We start from the raw sequence: 11,703 nt of genomic DNA, 5'->3' as shown, positions 1-11,703 counted from the left end.
CCAGAGGACATGCCTTTGGGCAGCTGGCATGTCAACTGAGCCTCGAGGAAAGAGATTTTTTTTTCTGTTTAATAATTTCTTGAGGTGAAGTTTATATAACATAAAATGGACTATTTTAACGTAAACAATTCAGTGGCTTTCAGTAGTTTCACAATATCATCCAACCTCTAACAGTTCCAGAACATTTCCATGATTCAAAAGCCTGGTACCCATGAAGCTGCTTCTCCCCTTTCCTGCCTGCCCACAGCCTCTGGCAAACACCAGTCGGCATTCTCTCTGCAGAGTCACCTACTCTGGATATTCCACAGAAATGGAATCCTACAACAGGTGACTCTTGTGTATGGCTTCTTTCACTGTTTTCAAGGTTCATCTACATTGCAGCATGTATCAGTACTTCATTTATTTTTATTTATTTATTTTAGAAATGGGGTTTCTGCTGTCCAGGCTGCAGTAGAGTGGCATAATCATCACTCACTGCAGCGTTGAACTCCTGAGCTCTAGAGATCCTCCTACATTATCTTCTCAAATACCTAGTACTACAGGTGTGGCCCACCATGCCTGGCATGTGTTTTTTTGTTTTTTTTTTTTTGGAGAGGCCAGGTCTCATGATGTTGCCCAGGCTGGTGTGGAACTCCTGGCCTCAAGAACTCCTCCTGCCTCAGCCTCTCAAAGCACTGGGACTACAGGCATGAGCCACCACACCTGGCTAGTACTTTATTTTTCATGGCTGAATAATATTCCATCATATGGGTATACTACATTTTGTTTATTCATTCATCCATTGGATAAGTGGATTGTTTTCAATTTTTGGCTATTATGAACAATCATGAACAAATACTCACTTGAGTACCTATTTTCAATTCCTTTGGGTATTTAACTAGAAGTATGGCAGTTCTATGCTTAATTTTTTTTGGACTCATAATACAGTTTTTTTTTTTTTTTTTTTTTTTTTTGAGACGGAGTCTCGCTCTGTCGCCCAGGCTGGAGTGCGGTGGCCGGATCTCAGCTCACTGCAAGCTCCGCCTCCCGGGTTCATGCCATTCTCCTGCCTCAGCCTCCCGAGTAGCTGGGACTACAGGCACCCACCACCTCGCCCGGCTAGTTTTTTGTATTTTTAGTAGAGACGGGGTTTCACCGTGTTAGCCAGGATGGTCTCGATCTCCTGACCTCGTGATCCGCCCATCTCGGCCTCCCAAAGTGCTGGGATTACAGGCTTAAGCCACCGTGCCTGGCCATCATACAGTTTTTTACAGTGACTCAAGCATTTTACATTCCCATCAGCAATGTACAAGGGTTCCAATTTCCCCACATTCTCACCAACATTTGTTATTTTCCATTTTTTGCTTCTAGGTACCCTAAGATTGCAGAGTGGCACCTCATTGGGGTTTTGATTTGCATGTCCAGAGAATGGCATTCCTAGTAAACAAAGCAGCACAGGCCATTTTACAAGGCCATCATTCCCTAAGAGCCTCGTGTTTATAACTGTCATGCCCTCAGCTCGAAGTTCAGCTCATCGAGAGCACGGATCATACATCTTACCTTTCCTTTGTGTCATCAGCTCCGAGTACCCATGGCTTAATGAGGTTCATAGACCCTTTCTACTCAGATCTACAATTGGCCTGCACGGTTGAGTCCATAGGAATACCCACCTCCAAGGCTATGCCCAAGGTCACTACGGGGTTGCTTGTGAAGGACACTGAACGTGCCCGATCCTCCAGAAACTGCTTGTGCAGCCACTTACAATGCCTGCTATGATTGACACCTTCAGTGCCTGTCTGAGGCCTGGTACTTCTCTTTTCAGGGGGCTCCAGCTGATTTCCAAATGCCTAAGGGCTTTTTTCCAGGCCAGTGGAAGAACATCTTCTCTGCCCCTCTTGCCAGACAATGACATCCTCCCCAGCAGCCCTCAACTCTCAGGAGTTGTGTGTAAATTCCACAGTTCCCACAAGCTCCCAGCACCAGGGGGAATAATTCTGAAGCATGTGTTCTATGCTGTTCAATGAGGAGCTGCACAGCATAATGAGGATCCAGTCATCTACAGTGGTAGCAGCCTGGGTAATCTACTCCTCACCCATCCCAATTCCCCACACCCCTATGCCTAGCAAATCAATGACTTGCACCAAATATCTGCTTCAGATCGACTTCTTGGGGAATCCAAACTAAGACATGTACCATGTGCTAGGCACTTCCTACACAGTAATTTATAAAACCAGCTTAGAAGCAGAGAAATAACAGTGTCCCTGAGAGTTAAAAGTCAGTAAGACTCAGAACATACCTATACAATGTCACCTTTAAAAGAAAAGAGGCTCCCAGCCCACGAGGGGAACAAATTAAAATATCCACCAGCAGAATATGGAAACGCCCAAAAAAAGGGGTGGGATAATTCACAGGGGCAAATGTGGGCAAGGCTGGTGGGAAGGGACTGTGGTCACCAGACTCACTGTGGGGTATCTGGTCTCCCTGGTGACCATGTTCCTTCCTGAGAACACAGATCCTTCAGGCCCTGTCAACTTGTGCCCCTGGACACTGGGATCATGCCATCTACTGTGCTTCCTTGTTCTGGCCCACGCTCTTATAGCCACCTGCACTGTTCACATAGAGAACACATGAACCCACACTGCTTAGTCCCTAGGAAGTTGGTTCTGGCTATAGATGAACCAACCAACACCCGTTCTGGAGTGCAGCCTTGTGAGCTTGTTCCTGTGACTCTCCCTGGCCAATGGACCCCCTTCTCAGAAATCAGGACAAAGTCAGCCTCAGGACTGTGGTGAGTTCATTGAGGCAGCGTCACTATGTAAGGCCTTGAGGGGCCTTTTCTTTTCTTTTTTTTTTTTTTTGAGATGGAGTCTCGTTGCCCAGGCTAGAGTGCAATGGTGTGATGGCATGGTCTCAGCTCACTGCAACCTCTGCCTCCCGAGTTCAAGCAATTCTCCTGCCTCAGCCTCCTGAGTAGCTGGGATTACAGGTACCTGCCACCACTCACGGGTAATTTTTGTATGTTTAGTAGAGACAAGGTTTCACCACGTTGGCCAGGCTGGTCTCAAACTCCTGACCTCATGATGTGCCCACCTCAGCCTCCCAAAGTGCTGGGATTACAGGCATGAGCCATCGTGCCCAGCCGAGGGGCCCTATTTTCAAGGTTCCATTAGCAGTAAGTGGCAAACCCAGGTCAGATATAAATTAAAAAGGAGTTATTGCCAGCACTAGGCTATTCCCTAGAGCCTTGGGGCAGGACCACAGCAAGGACTTGGAAAGCAATGAGTAAGAACTCTGTCTTGCTGCATAGCAAACCACTACAAACTTAGTAGGTTAGCATGACAACAATCATTTATTTTGCCCACACATCTGCAGTTTGGATGGGGCATGGCAGGGTAGGCTCATTTCTCTCCAAGCCATGCCAACCTGGGACCATGGTGGTTCACACAAGCCACTCACACAACTGGCTACTGGGCACGTGTTGCTGTGGGGTGGCTCAGCTGGAGCTGGGCTTTGCTTGCAGCACAGACTGGGCTCCAGGGACATGCACAGCTAGAGAGCAGCACCGGTTGTATCTCCTTTTATAGGTCAACCTTGGCAGCCATGTAACACCATTTAGCCTGAGCTCACACAGTCACAAAGGCCTGCCTGATCAAGAGAAGGACTCAACACCATCTCCTGATGGGGGATGGCAAGGTAAGGTTCCAGATGAGGACATGGGACCAGAAATTTTTTTTGTGGCCATTTTCAGAAAATGTAATCCATCACAGTAAGGAATCCATGCAACCACTCTCCATAGCTCGTGTGTGCGTGTGCGTACATGTAAGTGTGTATATGTGAGTGTCCACGTGTGCACGTGTGTGTGCATACATGTCTTGCTCCAGCTCTCTCCTCTCTCTGGTCACATGGCCTTGACCTCTGCTTCATCCTCTGTTTGTGCTCATGGCCTCAGTTCTTCCTGCCTTCTCAGAATCCCCCCTCCTTCCTTTGGGAAGAGCTCCTCCACATTACTTCTTTTGAGAAACTTCCTCCCCAGGTGTTTTTGGCGGGACTATCCCTCAGGCCACCCATCCCTCAGGCCACCCATCCCTCCCGGGCAGCTGAGGGGTGGCACATGACTGGAGTTGGGCCAATCCAACTCTTTCCTGAGAATGTGACTTTAGTGGAGAATCCCAGGTGCTAGACACTGGTCACAGTTCTGTCCGTCCAACTCAACCTTTGAAGCATCCACTGCCCAGTTCTTATTTCCAGACTCCAAGAGCTACCTTACCCGTGCCTTCTGTAGACTCTGCAAGCATCCTGCAGTCTTCCATTAAACACTAATATGCATATTTAGTTCCAATTCCACATAGAGCCTTTGCAGCCGTCTGACCTCTCCCACAATTCCAGATGGCTGATGGCTGAGCTGGGAAGAGGGCTGAGATCCAAACGAGAAATGATCCCTACAACCTTCTCAGACAAATGGCATCATTGCAGGCTGGGCAAATGCTCCAGATGGTGCCTCCTTGATACACTACCATTTAATGTCCACAGTGTCCACACCCCCATTTTACAGAGGCAATAACTGAGGGACAGAGAAGGCAGAGCTCAGATTTCACAAGACACTGTCTGACCCCATAAGGTTTGCTCCTTCGGTAAACCTCAGAATCTCCTCAAAAGTCAGGTCCCCAACTGTCCTCCCGGAAAAGCAGCCCAGCTCACTCTGAACTGGTAGTGGCTCAGATGATCCTGCTAAGGCCGAGAGACGGGAAAAAAAGTGTTTTTGGTGTCAGTGCATTACAGTCACAACTGCTTTGCTGTCACTGTAGATCGACCGGCTCCAAGTCACACAGCCTCTCATGGCAAACAAATGCTGTTAAGATCCTGCGCCAGAGAACAACATTGACAATGAGGGAAAAGATCAATCCTGTGTTTACAGACTTAAAGATCCTTAAGTCAAGCCTGTCGTCAGAGCTGCCAAGGACTCTGCCTGTGTGACCAGATGTGCCCGTCCTCCCCGGACGGACTTCACGCTGCACATGGGACCACTGGCTCCTTGGCTGCTTAAACCACTGGGCTCATCTTCAGAAGATGCCCATGCAATTTGGTGACAAATCCCACCAATTTGTCAATACACTTCTTCCAAGTTTAAAAGCCAGTCATTGGAGGAATTGTTGGCAAATAAGGAAGCTGCTGTAGATGTAAAATGTCAAAGAATGATTCTGCTTTCCTAATGCTTTCTGGATGCTACTTCGTGCTTGGCCCCATATGAAGCACTTAGCGTGCATTGTTTCCTTCGCTCCTCACGTCAGCCCAAGGAGATGGATTTGACCATTGCCCCTATTCTACAGAGGAGGCAGCTGAGTCCCAAAGAGGTAACTCACTTGCCACAGCCACCCTGCTAATGCTTAAGCCACACTAGTCAAGTTGCAAATAGCTTTATGTTTATGCCCAATTTTAAACAGTATAAAAGATAAAAGGGATTTCCTGGCTCTTGAAACTGAAAAGTCCAAACTTGAGGGATGATTTGACTCCGAACATAGTTATCAAGAGACTGATTTCTTCCCAGCTTTCCTGTCTGCCTCATCATCAAGGGTCTGCCACTTAGGGCAGCAAGATGGCTGCAGCAGTGCTATCCATACACCATGGGTCCAGAAAGGAAGGGAGAAAAATCTCCTTTCCCAGAATCCCTCAGCAAACTCCAGGCTCAGTGGCCCTAACTGGGCCTCCCACCACCCTCAGCTGTGCTCAACGCATACAGTGCCAGTTGTGTGCCCTTTGGAACCAGGGATGTCTCTAACCTCCCCAAACTCCAGGATCATAGGGGGAATAAAAGCCAGGGTTGCTTCCAAAGAGAGCAGGGAGTGTGTTGAGGACAGATCATCACAACTATGCAGTTGAGGAGCAATGATTTGAACCCAGGCTTGTCTGTTCATTCAGACAGTATTTATTGAGCCCTTGCTATGGGTCAGGCACAACTTTATATGCTGGATACACAAACCTAAAAGGACCCTAACCTAAAAGGCAGACCCCACAAACCTACAAGGCAGAACAGTTGCCTCTCAAGGCTAAAGTCTCACATTTTTAAAAGGCCTTGGAGCTTCATTAACGTTCTTCTAACGTTCTAATGTTTTTTTAACCATCTTTTCTAGGTATGAATTGACCCTGTGACACCAGGATGGTTCTTTGTCAGCCTCCTTGTCTATAAAATCAGAAATAATGGTACCTCCCCCAATAAGTTATGTGAAAGAAATGAAAGGGGCTTATTACATATGAAACAAAAAACAGCACAACATCCAAACTACTGAGCGTGCAGTAAATCAACTCTCATTCCCACTTCCATTCCATCCATGCTGATTTAGATCAATCCAAGTATCACTGCCTTGGGGTTCATAAAGTCATTTCAGTTCATAAAGCACCGAAAATGCTCCTTCACCCTCTCTGCTCAGCCTCCAACGTGTCCTTTTAATAATCCAAACTCTCCACCTACTTAACTGAAGTGTGTGCGTGGGGTCGGGGTGGGGGTGCGGGGGGGGGGAAGGGGTGGCCTATACTAAACAGCCCAACTGTTTTCAACTTGTCCTGAAATCTAAGACCAAGATTCTCTTAGGAATGCAAGCAAAGGGAGCCGATGGCACGCCAAGAAAGCATAGGTTAAACTACTTCACTTCATGTAGCCCCAGTTCTCTCCTGGCTTTGCAATTAATTATTCAGCCTCAGACCAGCAGATGGAGCTGAAAATGTTGTCTAAAGAAATGAGGTTTTTCTTTTACTTTACAAGCTACAGTTTCTCAAGCCTCCACTCTGAATGGTTACATCCTGTTGAGCCTGTTGGTAAAGTTCCGTAAAAATCCAGTCCTCATTCCAGAAGAGCTGAAACTTAGCTAGGGACGCGGAAGAACAGAATCCCAACTCCAGAGGGGCCCGGGTTTCCCGGGACACCTCAGGCCTCAGGGCAGTGGGGAGCCGCCGTCAAGCCCCCGCCTCACCCACGTCCCACCCTCGCCCCAGTCTCCTCCCACTTTTAGCTACATTTCCCATCTGACTAAAACTGGCTTCCTCCGTGTCCACCAGCACACCGCCTCTAAGTGGCTTAAGCTCCTAAGGAGCGCGATCGGACTCCACCACGCGCATGCCACAGGGCGCGGCCGACGTTGCCCTCGCTGTAGCCTCAAGCATCGCGACGCCTCACATGTTGCCGGACGGAAAGGCCTCGGCGGGGTCAGGGAGCTGCTGCTGGCCGTGACTGCATCGAGTAGTGACGTTTCACGAGCCTTTTAACTGAAATCACTCCAATACAAGGGCATGCGGGACTAGGGTAACGCACTTCACCCGACCCTACACAACTTCCCCTCCCTCTCCAGCCAAGCGTCCTCCGCGCAGCGGAAAGAAAAGCGAGGTTCTAGGGGCGGGACCTGAGAGGTTTGGCCCAATCAGGGATCCCACCTAACCAGACGGGCCGGGTCTGTGACCCGGTTGGACCAATGAAAACTCGAGGACGGATTTGCCGGGGTTTCTGGGAAGGTGACACTCCCGGAAGCTATCATCTCTTATAGGCCACACATGGGTGGAGTTAGCCTTCCGGCTCGCAGTCCCACTGGCTAACCTCGCTGCCCGTCACGGGAATGCGGGAGAGGGCGGGGCCGGAGCGCTCCCGTCTGCGCGGAGCCCGGCTGGCCGCGCGCGGGAAGCCGCGGAACTGCACCGGAAAGTCCCCAGGCTGTGGGGCCCCGGTGACCCAGAGTAAGCCTCCAAGAAGGAAGAGGAGGGAAGAAAGGCGGCTCTTCCCGTGCCCCTACCCGAGGCCTCGGTGGGCCCACCCTGTGACCTCCGCGGCCGGCCCCTCGGTGGAGCTGCGGCCCGCGCGGGGGGCATCCCGACAGTGGGCGCCGCGGCCCGCGCTGACCCTGGACGTCGCCGCGCAGGTAGGTTGCAGTCCCCCCGGCGGTCTGACCCCTGAAACAGCCCCTCGTGCATACCCCACGCCCTCCTCCATTGTCGGGAATAAGACACGGCTGTACCTTTGTCCACGTGGTAGAGTTGCCTCTCTACTGTGCAAAACGCGTGGCAGCGAATTCCCTTCAATGAGGAGAGGCGCGTCCCCTCACAGAGCAGCTCTCGGGTCTGAGGAGGGCCGGGCAGGGCGTGCGTCTGTCTAGGTTTGAATTAAAGGCGACTCGCAGGAAATAAGGCCATGCCTCTGTGGCAGCTTCTCCCGTCCAGCTCCGGACACTCGACGGTGCGGGCCGTGGGAGGAGGCGGCCGTCTTCACAGCCTCTTACTCCAGTCCTCAAGGTCTGGTTCTTTTTCTGATTTGACGCAGCGGGGCTGACGGCCCCCTAGGTAACTGAGAACCAAAAGTGGAGATGGTCCTTCTATGGAGTGTGGGGGCGTGGCCAGTTGTTAGATTGTGTTTGGAAGGACAGCCAGGGGCGGAGAAGAGGAGCATTTCTGAGATGATGGGGAGACTGGTGCCATGGAGGGAAGAGGAGTGAGGTGGAGATCGGGAATTCCAGCCAAAGAGAAATGGGGTCCCTGAGGGAAAATTCCCACTCCGGCAGTCCTGGAGTTGTCCTCATGGAGACTTGCTTACGCGAGTAAAAGGACAGCATCGTCTTGACAAAGTTTCAGCCCTCAGTCTAGTCTTGTAAATGATAGATCAGGAATGTTCTTAACCGTCATTACCTTGATCCAGCCCTAGGTTTCCCTTTTCTCATTTGTAAAATTGTTATAGTAATACCTTTTTCATCCATTTGTGGTGACATTTAAATGAGGTAATATATGTGAAACTCTTAACAAACACAGCGCTTCTTCTTCGTGGGTTCCGCCTGGGGTGGATTCAACCAACCTCAATTCAGAAATACTCTTCAAAAAAGAAAAATGCGTTTGTACTGAACATGTAGAGGCTTTTTTTTTCTTGTCATTATTTCCTAAACTATACAGTATAACAACTATTTACATCCCATCTACATTGTATTAGGTGTTATAAGTTACCTACAGGTGATTAAGGTATATAGGAGGATGCTGCGCATAGGTTGTATCAAACAGTAAACCGCTTTATCAGGGACTTGAGCATCTGCAGGTGTTGGTATCCTTGGGGTCCTGAATCCAGTTCCTCACAAATACCGAGGGACCACTGTACTTAGTTCAGAGTACAGTTGAGGCTTCACTTTGAGGTCTGTGGAGGGCGTGGAAAGACCCACGTCTGAAATTGGCTCTTAACTGCTCATTTTTAGGACAGCTTCCCTCCCAGCCAGCCCTTTACCAGAGGCAATGCACCACCTTTGCAGCCGTTATAAGAACCTGGCTCTTTCCAGCCCTATGTGGAATGTTTTATCAAATTCATAAGCTAATCATTTTAAAAAAGAAGGTCTTTTTTTGAAATGAAAAAAAAAATTCACTATTTAAGTTTGTAAGTATAAACTATTTTAGTAATGTCCTCTATTTTAGTAATCCAGTATTTTAGTAATGTCCTCTATTTTAAGTGAAATATTTTAATTATGGAGAAAAGAACATAACAGTTGTACCTGTACCCTGAAAAAAGTAAATGTCAATTTTTTTTATGCTTTTGTACTTTTTTATTGGGGGGACAATGTGACATTTCAGCTATAGTACATATTCTGTGCCCACACACCCAAGAACTTTGAAATTTAACATGTCTTTCTGTGGAGGTACTGTGGCTCCACAGGACTTATCTGGTGGATATTAGTACCTGCGTAAGCTGGGTGAACTCGCTTCTAATCCCCACTCACCCAAGAGGTTTGCTGCTTCCAGCTTACCATGGGGATTATGGTTGCCATTTTGGTTCTATCCTCATGTCATTTGTGTTTCTACCCCCTTAAGAAACCTGCCTTCTCTGCCCTCCTAGTTCCTCTTGAATGAGCTCATGATAGACTTTCCCGGACTCAGCAGCTGACGAGCATTTCATTGGTTTGGTTGGCCTTTATTGAGCCAGTGACTACTCTTCCCTTCAACATGGTCCACTGTCTTTACCAAGGGGCAGTCATGTCTGTTGCAAGCATTCAGGAAAGAGTGGCCTTCCATAGTCAAATGTACTCTATTTTATAAAGTGTGATTTAAAAAATTAATGGTCCAGTCAGCCCTCCTCATCTTCTGGGAGTTGATTCCAGCAGGCCCCCTACCCCTGCAACAGACCAAATCTGCTGATGCTCCAAGTCCTTGATATAAAATGGTGTTAAGGCCGGGCACGGTGGCTCATGACTGTAATCCCAGCACTTTGGGAGGCTGAGGCAGGCAGATCACCTGAGGTCAGGAATTTGAGACCAGACTGGCCAACATGGCGAAACCCTGTCTTTACTAAAAATACAAAAATTAGCCAGGCGTGGTGGCGGGCACCTGTAGTCCCAGCTACTTGGGAGGCTGAGGCAAGAGAATCGCTTGAACCTGGGAGGTGGGGGATTGCAGTGAGCCGAGATCGCGTCACTGCACTCCAGCCTGGGTGACAGAGTGAGACTCAATCTCAAAAACAAAAACAAAATGGCATAGCACAGTCAGCCCAATATATTTGCAGGTTTCGCCCTGAGGTTGCTTGAATCTGTGGATGCAAAACCCTCAGATATGGAGGGCTGACTATAACTAAATGTTTTTAACTAAACACAATGTATACTGTCTCAGTTTGCCACAGTGGTACTCCCATCTTAACAATGAGCAAACTGAGGCTTAGTAAAATTAGGCATTTAGGCGTTGGGTACTATTTGAGCCTACAGTCATTGTTCTGCAGTCTGTAACTATTTTGCCAGTAATAGAAAAGGAGGAATGTTCCATTGTCAGGGCAGAATGAACTTTGACATTCACATGGGTTCTCTTCAACCTTACTTCCCTGCAGCCCCTGATTCCCCAAGGCAGAGGAAATACCCTGGTGGAGCCCTTCTTCCATAGAACCAGAAATGGCATCTGTGGATTTCAAGACCTACGTGGATCAGGCCTGCAGAGCTGCTGAGGAGTTTGTCAACGTCTACTACACCACCATGGATAAGCGGCGGCGTTTGCTCTCCCGCCTGTACATGGGCACAGCCACCCTGGTCTGGAATGGCAATGCTGTTTCAGGACAAGAATCCTTGAGTGAGTTTTTTGAAATGCTGCCTTCCAGCGAGTTCCAAATCAGTGTGGTAGACTGCCAGCCTGTACATGATGAAGCCACACCGAGCCAGACCACAGTCCTTGTTGTGATCTGTGGATCAGTGAAGTTTGAGGGGAACAAACAACGGGACTTCAACCAGAACTTCATCCTGACCGCCCAGGCCTCACCCAGCAACACAGTGTGGAAGATTGCAAGTGACTGCTTCCGCTTCCAGGATTGGGCCAGCTAGTGGGGGTGGCAGAGGTCTCTGCTTCATTCAGCCCTAGCTCTGTAGAGAAATGCAAACCTCAACTCTCAAGGATGTGAGGAACACAAGTTCATTTCTGTTGTTACGGAGACACTGCAGACTCCACTGTGCTGAGGTTGAACTCTTTTTTTGTTGCTCAAGTTCTAGGAGTCCCTTTCCTGAATATATACTTGTTTGTGATAGTTTCCTTTTCAAAGTAGTAAACTTTTCTATTTTTCTACTTGCCCAGTAGAGACTCTGATTCTGGAAATTCTGACAAATAATTTAATAATACACATGTTGCTTCTTTCCCCCCGTCTGATGTGTTTGACCAGGTTTTGAGGGAGGAGGAGGGCCAAAGGCAGAAAGCATAATAGGAAGCACCCGCACAGGGGTGAGGATCAGGGCTTAGTACCTACCC

The 11,703-nt window shown here is 48.6% G+C and overlaps 1 protein-coding gene across 1 annotated transcript; it reads left to right on the top strand.

The window, feature by feature from the left end:
* The first annotated feature begins 7,554 nt into the window (after nt 1-7,554).
* NXT1 (nuclear transport factor 2 like export factor 1) lies at nt 7,555-11,591 on the top strand. The gene is made up of 2 exons (XM_010369090.1): nt 7,555-7,880; nt 10,802-11,591. The coding sequence occupies exon 2, from the start codon at nt 10,863-10,865 to the stop codon at nt 11,283-11,285; it is 423 nt and encodes a 140-aa protein (XP_010367392.1). The 5' UTR covers nt 7,555-7,880; nt 10,802-10,862; the 3' UTR covers nt 11,286-11,591.
* The last annotated feature ends 112 nt before the right edge of the window (nt 11,592-11,703 follow it).

This window comes from Rhinopithecus roxellana, chromosome 13 (assembly GCF_007565055.1).
Source record: "Rhinopithecus roxellana isolate Shanxi Qingling chromosome 13, ASM756505v1, whole genome shotgun sequence".
Lineage (NCBI taxonomy): Eukaryota > Metazoa > Chordata > Mammalia > Primates > Cercopithecidae > Rhinopithecus > Rhinopithecus roxellana.
This window is presented reverse-complemented; position numbering and strand designations above follow the sequence as displayed.